Below are 18,789 nucleotides of genomic sequence, written 5' to 3' on the forward strand. Positions count from 1 at the left end.
ATCAAACTGTTAAATTAGAACTCTTCAATCCATTTAAAAGTTATATATTGTCTTTATGTCATCCCTCATGCCCCTCCATATTGAAGCACGCTCCACTGACTGTCACATCTTATCAGATTTTAATCTAACTTGTAAAATTTCTGTTACAAAAATCATCAAACTTACAGTAACTTTCATTTAAATAAAATGATGGCCAACTCTAAAACGTTTCATTGTCTTGTTACAAGAGTTTAATGGGATCTCTCACGTTGAGCTGTTTCCAACAGCACTCTTCAGCATGGCCTGAAAAATATTGGTGCGTTAATAGCCGAGGTGTTTCTCCACTCCTGACACTGCTGCTGTTTCATTTTGCAGGGACCTGCTGGTGAGAGAGGTGAACAAGGTCCTCCCGGTCCTCCTGGCTTCCAGGTCTGTATTCAATTTTACTAAAAGAACGTATTTCACGCAGCCTGACTTTGTTTTAAGTTTGTGATGTATAATTAGCAAACTGGCTCATTTAGCAAAGGATCATTCATGTTATTTTTTAATTCTAAATCTTTTAAAACAGATTGCTGCTGTTACTTATTTAAAGCATATGTTTGGAAGATGACATTTCCAAAACTCCTTAGTATTATATTAATTCCTTAGAATTATTACTATAACCCTATTGAATTTATTTAACAAAATCTCTGGTTAACAGTAAATCTACCCCACACAAATCCTGCTCCTTCTCGCTCTCTAAAGTTTCAGATTTTCCATTGTGTTAATCAAATTGTTTTGCACTTATTGCAGGGTCTACCAGGTCCCCCAGGTCCTCCTGGTGAAGGTGGCAAGCCAGGTGACCAGGTAAGTAATTAGCCTCAGGCAACGTACCCTTAATGTTAAAACATTTTCAACTGTTCAGTTTTTAGCCCTTCACATTTATTTGTAATCTAAGCCAATGTGAAGGGCCAAGGCCCACAGTGTAGGGCGCCACCGAGATAGAAAAGAGCAGTAGGAGTAAATCAGCAAATAATAATATATAGCACCTTATCACTTCAGAACGTGACAATGTTCATACAATGTGTTATTTTTGAAATGCAGTGAATGTTCTGTAGGCTATGGTTAGGTGGCACCACATTTGGCCTTTAAAAGATTATAGATTGTAGGAGGAAGGGAAAACTGGAGGGAGGTGAGAAGTTCCGCTATTTTGGGTCTCAAGAAACAATGGAGGTCATTTGAACTTTTAACGGGCAAATCAGCAGCCGATTTTACACCTCTCCTGAATTTTTTTTCTTTGAAGTCAATCAAAAAGTAAGTCAGGCAAGGTGTAAAGTGGGCTGTCGATTCACTATCGCCCGTTTTTTGATCCACTATAACAGTTTAAATTACCCTAAATGAATTAGGGGAAGAGACGGTACGATAAGTCTTGATTTCAATACAGTCAGGATACAGGGAGGAGGAAGAGGGTGGAGGATGGCTTATTTGGAAATTAGAAGGAACAATTGCTATAGTCGTCTCGATAAATTAGAGGCAAAAAAGGTTCCAACAGTGCAAGAGCATTGCAGGCCAGAGATGAGAGAGGGATCACCTATCAGACAAACTGTTTCTTGTATCCTGTCCTGGAGTCCAAGAGAGGTATTAGAAAAGCCTCAACAGATATTGTATGTGGCGGGGGGGAAATTAACTATGACTGGGCCTCACTGAGGGGTAACTGCATTGGTCCTTACCACAGAGGGTAACCGTGCTGGTGATTGAGTTTCTTAACAAAGACCCAACAAAAATGCAGTAGAAATGGCGCAGGACAGACTTACACAGGCTGCTCTAGTGCAGAAATTACTGGTCTCCTACACTTCCCTATATAATGTCATGTCTGTGTAATCTTTACTGTCTGTCATTACTCACTTGTATTTTCTCTTTCTTGGAAAGGGTGTTCCAGGTGAGGCTGGTGCCGCAGGTCAGACAGGTCCAAGAGTAAGTATCACATTATTTCTCAGAAAAAAATGAACATATATCAAATAATTATGTGCATGAGCAACAAAAAGTTCCCAACATTGTTACACCCAGCTTTCAGTGTGCCAGTGTTTACTATGAACTCTATACATTCCTATGTTACAGAAAACTATCCTGTTATATAACGCTGTAATCGTACAGACCCCTATAATGTAACAGACCCTATACTGTTACACACCCCTATACCGTTACACATCCCTAGACTGTTACACACCCCTATACCGTTACACACCCCTATACCATTACACACCCCTAGACTGTTACACACCCCTATACCGTTACACACCCCTATACCGTTACACACCCCCATACCGTTACACACCCTATACCATTACACACCCTATACCGTTACACACCCCTATACCGTTACACATCCCTAGACTGTTACACACCCCTAGACTGTTACACACCCAATACCGTTACACACCCCTAGACTGTTACACACCCCTATACTGTTACACACCCCTAGACTGTTACACACCCCTATGCTGTTACACACCCCTAGACCATTACACACCCCTATACCGTTAAACACCCCTATACCGTTACACACCCCTATACGGTTACACACCCCTTTACTGTTACACACCCCTATATTTTACACACCCCGATACCGTTACACACCAATATACCGTTACACACCCTATACTGTTACACACCCCTATACCGTTACACACCCCTATACTGTTACACACCCCTATACCGTTACACACCCCTATACTGTTACACACCCCTATACTGTTACACACCCCTATACCATTACAGACCCCTAGACTGTTACACACCCCTATACTTTTACACACCCCTATACCATTACACACCCCTATACCATTACACACCCCTATACTGTTACACACCCCTATACTGTTACACACCCCTATACCGTTACACACCACTATACCGTTACACACCCCTATACCGTTACACACCCCTATACTGTTACACACCCCTATACCGTTACACACCCCTATACCATTACACACCCCTAGACTGTTACACACCCCTATACCGTTACACACCCCTATACCGTTACACACCCCCATACCGTTACACACCCTATACCGTTACACACCCTATACCGTTACACACCCCTATACCGTTACACATCCCTAGACTGTTACACACCCCTAGACTGTTACACACCCAATACCGTTACACACCCCTAGACTGTTACACACCCCTATACTGTTACACACCCCTAGACTGTTACACACCCCTATGCTGTTACACACCCCTAGACCATTACACACCCCTATACCGTTAAACACCCCTATACCGTTACACACCCCTATACGGTTACACACCCCTTTACTGTTACACACCCCTATATTTTACACACCCCGATACCGTTACACACCAATATACCGTTACACACCCTATACTGTTACACACCCCTATACCGTTACACACCCCTATACTGTTACACACCCCTATACCGTTACACACCCCTATACTGTTACACACCCCTATACTGTTACACACCCCTATACCATTACAGACCCCTAGACTGTTACACACCCCTATACTTTTACACACCCCTATACCGTTACACACCCCTATACCATTACACACCCCTATACTGTTACACACCCCTATACTGTTACACACCCCTATACCGTTACACACCACTATACCGTTACACACCCCTATACCGTTACACACCCCTATACTGTTACACACCCCTATACCGTTACACACCACTATACCGTTACACACCCCTATACTGTTACACACCCCTATACCGTTACACACCCCTATACCGTTACACACCACTATACCGTTACACACCCCTATACCGTTACACACCCCTATACTGTTACACACCCCTATACCGTTACACACCCCTATACTGTTACACACCCCTATACCGTTACACACCCCTATACCGTTACACACCCCAATACCGTTACACACCCCTAGACTGTTACACACCCCAATACCGTTACACACCCCTATACCGTTACACACCCCTATACTGTTACACACCCCTATACCGTTACACACCCCTATACTGTTACACACCCCTATACTGTTACACACCCCTATACCGTTACACACCCCTATACCGTTACACACCCCTAGACTGTTACACACCCCTATACCGTTACACACCCCTATACCGTTACACACCACTATACTGTTACACACCCCTATACTGTTACACACCCCAATACCGTTACACACCCCTAGACTGTTACACACCCCAATACCGTTACACACCCCTATACCGTTACACACCCCTATACTGTTACACACCCCTATACCGTTACACACCCCTATACTGTTACACACCCCTATACCGTTACACACCACTATACCGTTACACACCCCAATACCGTTACACACCCCTATACTGTTACACACCCCTAGACTGTTACACACCCCTAGACTGTTACACACCCCAATACCGTTACACACCCCTAGACTGTTACACACCCCTATACTTTTACACACCCCTATACCATTACACACCCCTATACCGTTACACAGCCCTATACCGTTACACAGCCCTATACTGTTACACACCCCTAGACTGTTACACACCCCTATACCGTTACACACCCCTATACTGTTACACCCCCCTAGACTGTTACACACCCCTATACTGTTACACACCCCTATACTGTTACACACCCGTATACTGTTACACACCTCTAGACTGTTACACCCCCCTAGACTGTTACACACCCCTATACCATTACACACCCCTATACTGTTACACACCCCTATACTGTTACACACCCCTAGACTGTTACCCAAGTTCAAGGGTGGGACCAACAAGCCCAGGGAACCTTGGATGTCAAGGGATATACGAGAATGGATTAGGAAAAAAAGGGGGGCTTTTGGCAGATACAAAGGACTAAAGACAGAGGAAGCCCTAGAGGAGTATAAAAAGTGCAGGGGGATACTTAAAAAAGAAATTAGGAGAGCGAGGAGGGGCCATGAAATAACACTGGCGAGCAAAATAAAGGAAAATCCTAAGGTGTTTTATAAGTATATTAAGGGCAAGAGGATAACTAGGGAAAGAGTAGGGCCCATTAGGGACCAAAGTGGCAAACTGTGTGTAGAGCCAGAGGATGTAGGTGGCGTTTTAAATGAATTTTTTGCATCTGTGTTCACTATGGAGAAGGACGATGTGGACATAGAAATCGGGCAGGGGGACTGTGATATACTTGAACATATTAGCATCGAGAGGGAGGAGGTACTAGCGGTTTTAGCAGGCTTAAAAGTGGATAAATCCCCAGGCCCGGACGAGATGTATCCCAGGCTACTATGTGAGGCAAAGGAGGAGATTGCAGGGGCTCTGACACAAATTTTCAGAACCTCTCTGGCCACAGGGGATGTGCCAGAGGACTGGAGAACAGCTAACGTAGTACCATTATTCAAGAAGGGTAGTAGGGATAAACCAGGGAATTACAGGCCAGTGAGCCTAACATCAGTGGTAGGGAAATTATTGGACAAAATTCTGAGGGACAGAATTGGTCTCCACTTGGAGAGGCAGGGATTAATTAGGGATAGCCAGCATGGCTTTGTCAAGGGAAGATCATGTCTGACCAATTTGATTGAATTTTTCGAGGGGGTGATTAGGTGTGTGGATGAGGGTAATGCAGTGGATGTGGTTTACATGGATTTCAGTAAGGCTTTTGATAAAGTCCCGCATAGGAGACTGGTCAGGAAGGTAAGAGCCCATGGGATCCAGGGTGCCTTGGCACATTGGATCCAAAACTGGCTTAGTGGCAGAAGGCAGAGGGTGATGGTGGAAGGTTGTTTTTGTGACTGGAAGCCTGTGTCCAGTGGGGTACCGCAGGGATCGGTGCTGGGTCCCTTGCTGTTTGTGGTCTACATTAATTATTTGGATGTGAATGTAAAAGGTATGATCAGTAAGTTCGCAGATGACACGAAAATTGGTGGGGTGGTAAATAGCGAGGCGGGAAGCCTCAGGCTACAGGACCCTAGGAAAGACAGAGGATCAGAGGGACCTTGGTGTGCATGTACATAGATCCCTGAAGGCAGCAGAACAGGTGGATAAGGTGGTTAAAAAGGCATATGGGATACTTGCCTTCATTAGCCGAGGCATAGAATATAAGAGCAGGGAGGTTATGATGGAGCTGTACAAAACGCTGGTGAGGCCACAGCTGGAGTACTGTGTGCAGTTCTGGTCGCCACACTATAGGAAGGATGTGATTGCTTTGGAGAGGGTGCAGAGGAGATTTACCAGGATGTTACCTGGGCTGGAGCGCTTCAGCTATGAAGAAAGACTGGACAGGCTGGGGTTGTTTTCTTTGGAGCAGAGAAGGCTGAGGGGGGACCTGATTGAGGTATACAAAATTATGAGGGGCATAGATAGGGTGGACAGAAAGGAACTTTTCCCCTTAGTAGAGGGGTCAATAACAAGGGGGCATAGATTCAAGGTAAGGGGCAGGAGGTTTAGAGGGGATTTGAGGAAAAACTTTTTCACCCAGAGGGTGGTTGGAATCTGGAACTCACTGCCTGAAAGGGTGGTAGAGGCAGGAACCCTCATAACATTCAAGAAGCATTTGGATGAGCACTTGAAATGCCATTGCATACAAGGCTACGGACCAAATGCTGGAAAATGGGATTAGATTAGACAGGGCTTGATGGCCGGCACGGACGCGCTGGCCTCTTTCTGTGCTGTATAACTCTATGACTCTATGACTCTATGACCCCTATACTGTTACACACCCCTATACCGTTACACACCCCTATACCGTTACACACCCCTCTACCGTTACACACCCCTAGACCGTTACACACCCCTAGACCGTTACACACCCCAATACCGTTACACACCCCTATACCGTTACACACCCCTATACCGTTACACACCCCTATACCGTTACACACCCCTATACCGTTACACACCCCTAGACTGTTACACACCCCTTGACTGTTACACATTCCTATACTGTTACACACCCCTAGACTGTTACACACCCCTATACCGTTACACACCCCTTGACTGTTACACACCCTTATACTGTTACACACCACTATACCGTTACACACCCCTATACTGTTACACACCACTATACCGTTACACACCCCTATACTGTTACACACCCCTATACCGTTACACACCCCTTGACTGTTACACACCATTATACTGTTACACACCCCTATACTGTTACACACCCCTATACCGTTACACACCCCTTGACTGTTACACACCCCTATACTGTTACACACCCCTATGCTGTTACACACCCCTATACTGTTACACACCACTATACCGTTACACACCCCTATACTGTTACACACCCCTATACCGTTACACACCCCTTGACTGTTACACACCATTATACTGTTACACACCCCTATACTGTTACACACCCCTATACCGTTACACACCCCTTGACTGTTACACACCCCTATACTGTTACACACCCCTATGCTGTTACACACCCCTAGACTGTTACACACCCCTATACCGTTACACACCCCTTGACTGTTACACACCCCTATACCGTTACACACCCCTGTACCGTTACACACCCCTATACCGTTACACACCCCTTGACTGTCACACACCATTATACTGTTACACACCCCTATACTGTTACACACCACTATACTGTTACACACCACTATACTGTTACACACCCCTATACTGTTACACACCCCTATACTGTTACACACCCCTATGCTGTTACACACCCCTATACTGTTACACACCACTATACTGTTACACACCCCTATACTGTTACACACCCCTATACTGTTACACACCCCTATGCTGTTACACACCCCTATACTGTTACACACCCCTATACTGTTACACACCCCTATGCTGTTACACACCCCATACCGTTACACACCCCTATACTGTTACACACCCCTTGACTGTTACACACCCCTATACTGTTACACACCCCTATACTGTTACACACCCCTATACTGTTACACACCCCTATGCTGTTACACACCCCTATACTGTTACACACCCCTATACTGTTACACACCCCTATACTGTTACACACCCCTATACTGTTACACACCCCTATACTGTTACACACCCCTATACCGTTACACACCCCTATGCTGTTACACACCCCTATACCGTTACACACCCCTATACCGTAACACACCCCTATACTGTTACACACCCCTATACTGTTACACACCCCTATACCGTTACACACCCCTATACTGTTGCACACCCCTATACCGTTACACACCCCCAAACTGTTACACACCCCTATACCGTTACACACCCCTAGACTGTTACAAACCCCTATTTTGTTACAGATCCCTATAATGTTACAGACCCTGATACTGTTACGCACCCCTATCCTATTACAGATCCCTAGACTGTTACAGACCCCTATCCTATTACAGACCCCTATCCTATTACATACCCCTATCCTATTACAGACCCCTATACTGTTACAGACCCCTATCCTATTACATACCCCTATCCTATTACAGACCCCTATACTGTTACAATTCCCTATACTGTTACAGGCCCCTATCCTATTACAGACCCCTATCCTATTACATACCCCTATCCTATTACAGACCCCTATACTGTTACAGACCCCTATCCTATTACATACCCCTATCCTATTACAGACCCCTATACTGTTACAATTCCCTATACTGTTACAGGCCCCGAGACTGTTACAGTCAATTCAATTCAAATCGCTTTATTGGCATGACAAGGTACATCTTATGTTGCCAAAGCATCGAAAAACATTTATGGTTGAACACATAAACACAGATATAGCCATACAGTGTATAAACAGATATATCCCTGAGTGTATAAATATACATTCATATAATTTGTATATACTCTTTTCTTAGACAGTCCCCTAGACTATTACAGACCCCTATCCTATTACAGACCCCTCTCCTATTACAGACCCCTATCCTATTACATACCCCTATCCTATTACAGACCCCTATACTGTTACAGGCCCCTAGACTATTACAGACCCCTATCCTATTACAGACCCCTATCCTATTACAGACCCTATCCTATTACAGTTCCCTATACTGTTACAGGCCCCTAGACTGTTACAGACCCCTATAGTGTTACAGACCCCTAGACTGTTACAGACCCCTAGACTGTTACAGACCCCTATACTGTTACAAACCCCTATACTGTTACACACCCCTATAGTGTTACAGACCCCTATACTGTTACACACCCCTATACTATTACAAACCCCTATACTGTTACACACCCCTATACCATTACACACCCCTATACCGTTACACACCCCTATACCGTTACACACCCCTATACCGTTACACACCCCTATACCTTTACACACCACAATACTGTTACACACCCCTATACCGTTACACACCCCTATACCTTTACACACCCCATACCATTACACACCCCTATACCTTTACACACCCCTATACCATTACACACCCCTATACCATTACACACCCCTATACTGTTACACACCCCTATACCGTTACACACCCCTATACCTTTACACACCACAATACTGTTACACACCCCTATACCATTACACACCCCTATACCGTTACACACCCCTATACTGTTACACACCCCTATACCTTTACACACCCCTATACCTTTACACACCCCTATACCGTTACACACCCCTATACTGTTACACACCCCTATACCTTTACACACCCCTATACCGTTACACACCCTTATACTGTTACACACCCCTATACTGTTACACACCCCTATACCGTTACACACCCCTATACCTTTACACACCCCTATACCGTTACACACCCCTATACTGTTACACACCCCTATACTGTTACACACCCCTATACCGTTACACACCCCTATACCTTTACACACCCCTATACCGTTACACACCCCTATACCGTTACACACCCCTATACCTTTACACACCCCTATACTGTTACACACCCCTAGACCTTTACACACCCCTATACCGTTACACACCCCTATACCATTACACACCCCTATACTGTTACACACCCCTATACCGTTACACACCCCTATACCTTTACACACCACAATACTGTTACACACCCCTATACCTTTACACACCCCATACCATTACACACCCCTATACCATTACACACCCCTATACCGTTACACACCCCTATACCGTTACACACCCCTATACCTTTACACACCCCTATACCGTTACACACCCCTAGACCGTTACACACCCCTATACCGTTACACACCCCTATACCGCTACACACCCCTATACTGTTACATATCCCTGCACTGTTACACACCCCATACTGTTACATATCCCTGCACTGTTACACACCCCATACTGTTACATATTCCTATTCAGTTACACATCCCGATGTGGTTCTAGTAACATAGAAACATGGAAGATAGGAGCAGGAGTAGGCCATTCGGCCCCTCGAGCCCGCTCTGCCATTTAATGAGATCATGGCTGATCATCCAAATTCAGTACCCGGTCCCTGCTTTCTCCCCATATCCCTTGACCCCTTTAGCCTTAAGAAATATATCCAACTCCTTCTTGAATATATTTAATGAATTGGCCTCCACCGCCCTCTGTGGCAGAGAATTCTACAGGTTCACCACTCTCTGGGTGAAGAAATTCCTCCTCATCTCTGTCCTAAATGGCTTACCCCTTATCCTCAGACTGTGACCCCTGGTTCTGGACTCCCCGGCCATCAGGAACATCCTTCCTGCATCGAGTCTGTCTAGTCCTGTTAGAATTTTATAAGTTTCAATGAGATCCCCTCTCATTCTTCTAAACTCCAGCGAGTATAAGCCCAATCGACCCAATCTCTCCTCATACGTCATTCCTGCCATCCCAGGTATCAGTCTGGTGAATCTTTGCTGCACTCCCTCCATGGCAAGAACATCCTATCCTGTTGTACACCCCTATCCTATTACTCATTCCAGTTATGTTGCAAAGCCTTATAATGCTATATACCCTATCATCTATATACAACCTATCCTTTATACACTTTATATATGCTAGTCGTGATATGTCACATTGCTCCTGGTCCCTATACATATATACCAGTCGTGTTGCATGACAGTGTTTCTGCTCCTGTACATATACCCTAGTAGTGACATGACTCTCCTTGTCCTCAGGGTGAACGTGGTTTCCCAGGTGAACGCGGAGCTCCAGGTTCCCAGGGTCTGCAGGGTCCACGTGGTCTCCCAGGTACTCCTGGTGCTGATGGTCCTAAGGTAGGATTCTACCTATTCTCTTATGAATACATAACATTTTGTATAAGCATTTCTAAAGACCTTTCTCTAACCCAGGCTCTTGCTTCATTTTTCAGGGTGCAGGTGGTGCTCCTGGTCCCAACGGTGCTCAGGGTCCTCCCGGTCTCCAGGGTATGCCAGGCGAGAGGGGTACTGCTGGAATTCCTGGTCCAAAGGGTGACAGAGTAAGCTTCCAATCTTACCCCTTCCTCATCCTAAATTGCAGTCAATTTGTGTAAGACTAATAGTCAACATTTACCATAAGGGAGTTGTTCTGCTCAGATGTAATATTTATTACTATTTGCATTTATTACTCTAAGCTTGAGCTTCCACATCTTTTCTTTACAAAAGAGGAGACTTTGAGGTAAGCTCACTGAGATTTTCAAGATTAAAAACAGGATTGACAAAACTGATCAGGCAAATTACTCAGTATTCTCAAGTTTCTATAGTCACTTTGAACACTAGTAGTGCCTTAAAGGGAATGAATTAAAATTATTATTTTCTGATTCGCACAAAATTTGAGCAAGAAAAAAAAAATCAGCCTTTATTCATGTAGCATAATGCATGTTAGTTTTTATGAAGAGATTAGAAAGTAAAGCAACTTGCATTTCACTGTCTTATAGTCTCTTAAAGGTTCAGCATTCATTTTTCCCTCTCTCGTTTGTCTCTTAGGGTGATGGTGGCGAGAAAGGTCCTGAGGGTGCACCTGGCAAAGATGGCGGACGAGTAAGTGAACCACTCCACGCTCAAGTTTTCTATAATGCAACAACATCTCTGTTTTTGATTTGTGTGTGTTTAATAATGGGTCACTTAAAGGGGATGGATAGTCTGGGCTATGCTGCATACATTGTGAATACAGGAGAATTTGGCCTGTGTTTACACCCTGTATCTGATTGTGCTGATGCACATGCTCATGTGATGACTCTGTAAGGTATAGCCCATGAGCCCATAATCCATCTATGTATCTACCTACCTACATATAATAGTCTTGTACCTAGCATGTCGTCACACCTGAAAGTGTCACACATACAGAGTCTGTGCTACACTTGCACCTGATTGGCTCACATCATTGATTCACAAAACAACAGTAAATCATAGCTGAACAGAATTTATCAGAGAACAAATAGCATCTTAAAAAAAGAGAAAGAAAGCCAGTCATTTCCTACTGGCTTTTTCTAACCTAGAGCCAGGAACTTATAAGCAACTGCCAATCTATAGAGAAACAATTATCCTCTAATTGACCCCAGGATTTGCATAATTCCAGCAATTAAATCTTGTGGACAGACACACACACTCAATTAAGTTCCATTACTTGTAATGGTACAATAATATTTTGATTACTGGAATCGTATTGATTTCATGAGCGGCAATTGGGAGAGCTATAAGCTGGCAGTTGGCAATTCAGCTCAAAAAATCCACTGGGACAGTAACTTGAGTTGGTCTTCCTGGCAGCAGGTTTTGGTGTTGAAGCCAGAGCTGCCATCTGACAAATTAAACTTTATGCATTGCTCTCAGGAACCACTGAAGAATTAATGCAACTGCAATGAAACTCAGTCGTCCAACTTATTTTAGTGTCCCCTAAACATTCTGGTTAAAGGATATTTTATAGTATTGGACCCAGAGTTTGTTTTCTCTTCCTGTGGGGAAGTGCTTGGCATCTGCATTTGAATCAAAGTTGATTCAAGAACAAATTAGTTTTTTTAACTAGGTTTACTTCCTACAGCATTGTTTATTCCGCCACTTTTCCCCATTAACTCAGCACAGACTGGGATGGAACTTGGGACATTCCTGTTCCTTGTGGGTGAATGTCAAGCCGACATTTGGGTTGAGATCATGCTGTGCGATGTTAGGAGCAAACACATTGATGCGTCTTTATGAAATTCCTCTGCTATTGTAACAAAAGTTACAAGGCAGAAAGTGAACAAAGGGATTTCTTACCATTGTATTTGTTACTAACACTATGCAGTGAGATTTCACCCCAATTATTATTTTATTGTTACCTGTTATATGTATTATGCAGATGGGTGGGAAAATCCTTTTTTAACATTTCTGTGAAATCAAATTTTGATTATTGTAAAGTTGGCTACACTTGATTATTTTACTTGAGTTTCAATGCTCTCCAGCTCACAAGGAGACAGTACCACTGACTGAAAGATGCATGTGCTAGTCAGCGCCCACTGTAGCCTCACTTCAAGACACAATCTGACTGTTCTTTCTCTTCCTATTATAGGGTTTAACTGGTCCAATTGGTCCTCCTGGCCCAGCTGGTCCCAATGGCGAGAAGGTAAAAACACTGATGAGGTTTACGTTTGTGCAAAATGTGAAGGACTCTCTCGATAATATGTAAAAAATAAAGTACATTAACAAAGCGAACAGACGCCTGACTGGTACACAGGCTACTTACATGCTGTTGCTTCTCACTTTAAAAAAGAAAATACTTTTATTGAAATGCTTCCGAGTAAATAAAGTTCTGCTGGTCATCACTGTGGCTGTTCCCTATATCTCGGTAACTCTTTTCTCTTGTGTCTCCTTTAGGGTGAAACAGGTCCTCGTGGTCCTACGGGTGCTGCTGGTTCCCGTGGTGCTCCTGTAAGTGTAAAGGGTTTAATTCCTCTGCTGCTGTGAAAACTAGAGCAAAATGCAAGTGATATCCCAGCTGTACTCCTGGGTTTACAAAGAATATGAAAACTCACTTTGTGGAGTTAAGATAACCAAGCATTACTTGTTGAGTACCTACTTATTCTGATGCTAGAATTCCATCCTGCAGGTTTAACCACTAATGCTCATGGTTGATGTGCTGGTGACAAGGGAGCCAGATGCTTCTTGTTCAAAACCAACCTGAATAGGGTCACCGTGCATTGATTGATTTTGATCTGCATTGACCAGGTCCCAGGTCGGTTTGCATGACACATGCTGGCTGGTCCAGGTAATTGAGCAAGGGAGTGCAGCTTGACAAATCACTTGAGGGTTGACCAAGGTGAGACTGAATGGAGCACATTTGGGTCGGGAGATCTGAAAAGCAAAATTCTGAAGCAATTTGCCCTTTGGATTCAAAAGTGCATGTTTGTCCCTGTATCATTGGTGTGCACTGGATGACACTGCAACCAGTATTGCAACATCATCTAACCAATCCCCAAGGAGAACTTGACTCCAGTAGTTTCTATCAATACAGTCCAGCACTAGTTGAGTGTCTCATCACCCTTAGCCATTATGTATGCTTTTGTAGCTATTACCATACATTATTTAATATTATGTTATTTTAAATTTCTCAGAAATGAAATCTATTATAATAACATTAATATTACATCTGTATTCTATTAAAAATCTTAGATCTGAACTCACTTTCTATTAAATTTTCCATTATAAATGCCCATGTCCACATTTATAATGGAAACGGCCTATGTAAACTTGTCACACTGAAATTACACCCTCCCTTCATTGGAGGCGCTGCAGCACCAACACTGGTGAGAGACTCTAATCATAGCGCGACAAATTAACATAAACAGTTTCCATTGTAAATGTGGACATAGCAATTTATATAAAGAAAATGTAAAAATAAGGACAGAATATATGACTTTAAAATAGGGGCTAACCCCCTCCCCCCTTCACCTGAAGAAAAGACTTGGTCTTGACTCCCCATGTACATAGGATCGGATACACGGCACAGAAACAGACCATTCGGCCCAACCAGTCCATGCCGGCATTTATGCTCCACTCGAGCCTCCTCCTGTCTTTCCTCATCTAATCTATTAGCATAACCCTCTATTCCCTTCTCCCTCATAATGCAATGCCATGGGAGATTGGCTAGTTTACTATATATTTTATTTGGTCGTAGATGCAGAATATTTCAAGCTAGGTCCCTTCAGCCCAAATTTACCTTCCCGTTCCATGTGATGCTAGTTGGGAACTTTCAGTTTTTGCAGGTGTGAAATAGTCAGTTACTCAATGCAATTGGCTGAGCGTGAGCTGTAATCCTTTGGAGCACGATCTCCCCTTGCCACCCACCGCATCTCCCCCTCCCACCCCCAACATCATCAGGTTCTTTAGTGCTGTCACTGGTGTCTGTGTGTAACCTGCCTATCTTTATATTTCAGGGTGACCGTGGTGAGACAGGTCCTCCTGGCCCTGCTGGCTTTGCTGGTCCTCCTGTAAGTATAGACTCAGAAACAATAAGATAACAGTCACAACAAATTCTAGATGCACATTAGTAAGTCAAACTCTACCCAACAGAGATAAATGGTTCTGTGTGATAGTAGCATAAAAACACGCAGACACTCTTGTTAAATACCGAACTGAGGAGTTCCATATGAACACATTAACACATGGGTCTACTTTAATTCTTTGGCTTGTTTAATTATCTGTATTATAATTTTTATTTTTGTTACTTTTTAATGTTCAGACTGATGGTTACTTATTTTTTCATACAATTTAATATGACTGTCATTTCCTTCAGATGGGTGGCCAGTGACCTGGCCATCAAACTCTCCTCAACAACCATCAATCCCACTACAAAATCAGTGCCCCTACCCCCACTGGGAGCTGCAGGGAGGCATCAATATCCCCTTTTTGGGTGGGATTGATTCCATTTTGTCCCAGCAGATGAAGGGCAGAATTGTTTGCCCCAGCTGATAAGGTAGGATCTCCAGCTGGCTGTTAGAGCCAGGATCTTCCCCCCAGGATCTCTGCCCTGGCTGGTGAAGGGCAGAATCTCACCCAGCTGCCCCGAGCCCCCCAAGCCCCCACAGCTCCCTGGATGTTGGAGGCCCAATCTACCTCTATGATCCCTGCCTTGGCTCTTGAGGGATAGGATCTCTCCCTGGCTGAAGAAAGCCAGATCTCCCTCTAGGAGCCCTGCCTTGGCTCTTGAGGGATAGGATCTCTCCCTGGCTGAAGAAAGCCAGATCTCCCTCTAGGAGCCCTGCCTTAGCTCTTGAGGGATAGGATCTCCCCTGGCTGAAGAAAGCCAGATCTCCCTCTAGGAGCCCTGCCTTAGCTCTTGAGGGATAGGATCTCTCCCTGGCTGAAGAAAGCCAGATCTCCCTCTAGGAGCCCTGCCTTAGCTCTTGAGGGATAGGATCTCCCCTGGCTGAAGAAAGCCAGATCTCCCTCTAGGAGCCCTGCCTTGGCTGATGAGGGATAGGATCTCTCCCTGGCTGAAGAAAGCCAGATCTCCCTCTAGGAGCCCTGCCTTGGCTCTTGAGGGATAGGATCTCTCCCTGGCTGAAGAAAGCCAGATCTCCCTCTAGGAGCCCTGCCTTGGCTCTTGAGGGATAGGATCTCTCCCTGGCTGAAGAAAGCCAGATCTCCCTCTAGGATCCCTGCCTTGGCTCTTGAGGGATAGGATCTCCCCTGGCTGAAGAAAGCCAGATCTCCCTCTAGGAGCCCTGCCTTAGCTCTTGAGGGATAGGATCTCCCCTGGCTGAAGAAAGCCAGATCTCCCTCTAGGAGCCCTGCCTTGGCTGATGAGGGATAGGATCTCTCCCTGGCTGAAGAAAGCCAGATCTCCCTCTAGGAGCCCTGCCTTGGCTCTTGAGGGATAGGATCTCTCCCTGGCTGAAGAAAGCCAGATCTCCCTCTAGGAGCCCTGCCTTAGCTCTTGAGGGATAGGATCTCTCCCTGGCTGAAGAAAGCCAGATCTCCCTCTAGGAGCCCTGCCTTGGCTCTTGAGGGATAGGATCTCTCCCTGGCTGAAGAAAGCCAGATCTCCCTCTAGGAGCCCTGCCTTGGCTCTTGAGGGATAGGATCTCCCCTGGCTGAAGAAAGCCAGATCTCCCTCTAGGAGCCCTGCCTTAGCTCTTGAGGGATAGGATCTCCCCTGGCTGAAGAAAGCCAGATCTCCCTCTAGGAGCCCTGCCTTGGCTGATGAGGGATAGGATCTCTCCCTGGCTGAAGAAAGCCAGATCTCCCTCTAGGAGCCCTGCCTTGGCTCTTGAGGGATAGGATCTCTCCCTGGCTGAAGAAAGCCAGATCTCCCTCTAGGAGCCCTGCCTTGGCTCTTGAGGGATAGGATCTCTCCCTGGCTGAAGAAAGCCAGATCTCCCTCTAGGAGCCCTGCCTTGGCTCTTGAGGGATAGGATCTCTCCCTGGCTGAAGAAAGCCAGATCTCCCTCTAGGAGCCCTGCCTTGGCTCTTGAGGGATAGGATCTCCCCTGGCTGAAGAAAGCCAGATCTCCCTCTAGGAGCCCTGCCTTAGCTCTTGAGGGATAGGATCTCCCCTGGCTGAAGAAAGCCAGATCTCCCTCTAGGAGCCCTGCCTTGGCTGATGAGGGATAGGATCTCTCCCTGGCTGAAGAAAGCCAGATCTCCCTCTAGGAGCCCTGCCTTGGCTCTTGAGGGATAGGATCTCTCCCTGGCTGAAGAAAGCCAGATCTCCCTCTAGGAGCCCTGCCTTGGCTCTTGAGGGATAGGATCTCTCCCTGGCTGAAGAAAGCCAGATCTCCCTCTAGGAGCCCTGCCTTGGCTCTTGAGGGATAGGATCTCTCCCTGGCTGAAGAAAGCCAGATCTCCCTCTAGGAGCCCTGCCTTGGCTCTTGAGGGATAGGATCTCTCCCTGGCTGAAGAAAGCCAGATCTCCCTCTAGGAGCCCTGCCTTGGCTCTTGAGGGATAGGATCTCTCTCTGGCTGAAGAAAGCCAGATCTCCCTCTAGGATCCCTGCCTTGGCTGATGAGGGATAGGATCTCTCTCTGGCTGAAGAAAGCCAGATCTCCCTCTAGGATCCCTGCCTTGGCTGATGAGGGATAGGATCTCTCCCTGGCTGAAGAAGGCCAGATCTCCCTCTAGGATCCCTGCCTTGGCTCTTGAGGGATAGGCTCTCCCCTGATTGATGGAGGCCTGATCTCCCTCTAAGATACCTGCCTTGGCTGATTAAGGAATCTCTCCCTGGTTGATGGAGGCCAGATCTCTATCTCGGATCTCTGCCTTGGCTGATGAATGAATCTCACCCTGGCTGAGGAAGGTAGGATCTTACCCCAACCTCTCATTTGTTGTCTCTAGTTAAGAACCCTTTCAAGTCAGCTGAGGTCACATTTTCCCAGTTACAGTGTAAATCTATGCTGTTGCTCACACTCCTGTGCTTTCTTTCCAACAGGGTTCAGATGGTCAGGCTGGTCCCAAGGGTGAACCTGGCGAGACTGGACAAAAAGGTGATGCTGGCGCTCCTGGTCCTCAGGGTCCATCAGGTGCTCCTGGTCCACAGGTGAGACAAAAAATATATTATAAATAGTTCTGTTAAACCACTGGATTTCACCAGTGGAGACATTACTTTGACATAAGTTCACAGTAAAATTACTTTCTCTTTCCTTCCTTTAGGGTCCAACAGGTGTTACCGGACCTAAAGGTGCTCGTGGTGCCCAGGGTCCTCCTGTGAGTATGGTTTTATTCAGTTAAAGTTTTAAAACAAAATGAAAATGGCTAAATGTTACCCTTGATAACTAACATACTTCTATAATAGTGTTGCTAAGGGTGTAAAGATAAACCCAGTAACTACAGGCCAGTCAGTTTGACCTCGGTAGTGGGGACGCTGTTAGAAACAGTAATCAGGGACAAAATTAACAGTCACTGGGACAAGTGTGGATTAATTAAGGAAAGCCAGCACGGATTTGTTAAAGGTCAATCGTGTTTAACTAACTTG

General features: G+C 45.3%; 1 protein-coding gene across 1 annotated transcript in view; it reads left to right on the top strand.

The window, feature by feature from the left end:
- col2a1a (collagen, type II, alpha 1a) overlaps window positions 1-18,789 on the top strand; it is a 150,309-nt gene that overhangs the window by 87,992 nt on the left and 43,528 nt on the right. Inside the window, exons 30-40 of the mRNA XM_085972645.1 lie at window positions 355-408; window positions 772-825; window positions 1,888-1,932; window positions 11,042-11,140; window positions 11,236-11,343; window positions 11,831-11,884; window positions 13,389-13,442; window positions 13,694-13,747; window positions 15,253-15,306; window positions 18,247-18,354; window positions 18,468-18,521. Of these exons, the coding sequence (XP_085828771.1) occupies window positions 355-408; window positions 772-825; window positions 1,888-1,932; window positions 11,042-11,140; window positions 11,236-11,343; window positions 11,831-11,884; window positions 13,389-13,442; window positions 13,694-13,747; window positions 15,253-15,306; window positions 18,247-18,354; window positions 18,468-18,521 (738 nt within the window). The remainder of the gene's footprint in view (window positions 1-354; window positions 409-771; window positions 826-1,887; window positions 1,933-11,041; window positions 11,141-11,235; window positions 11,344-11,830; window positions 11,885-13,388; window positions 13,443-13,693; window positions 13,748-15,252; window positions 15,307-18,246; window positions 18,355-18,467; window positions 18,522-18,789) is intronic.

The sequence above is a fragment of the Somniosus microcephalus genome, chromosome 33 (genome assembly GCF_052327205.1).
Source record: "Somniosus microcephalus isolate GS21.2 chromosome 33, FLI_Smic_1.0, whole genome shotgun sequence".
NCBI classification, from domain to species: Eukaryota; Metazoa; Chordata; class Chondrichthyes; order Squaliformes; family Somniosidae; genus Somniosus; species Somniosus microcephalus.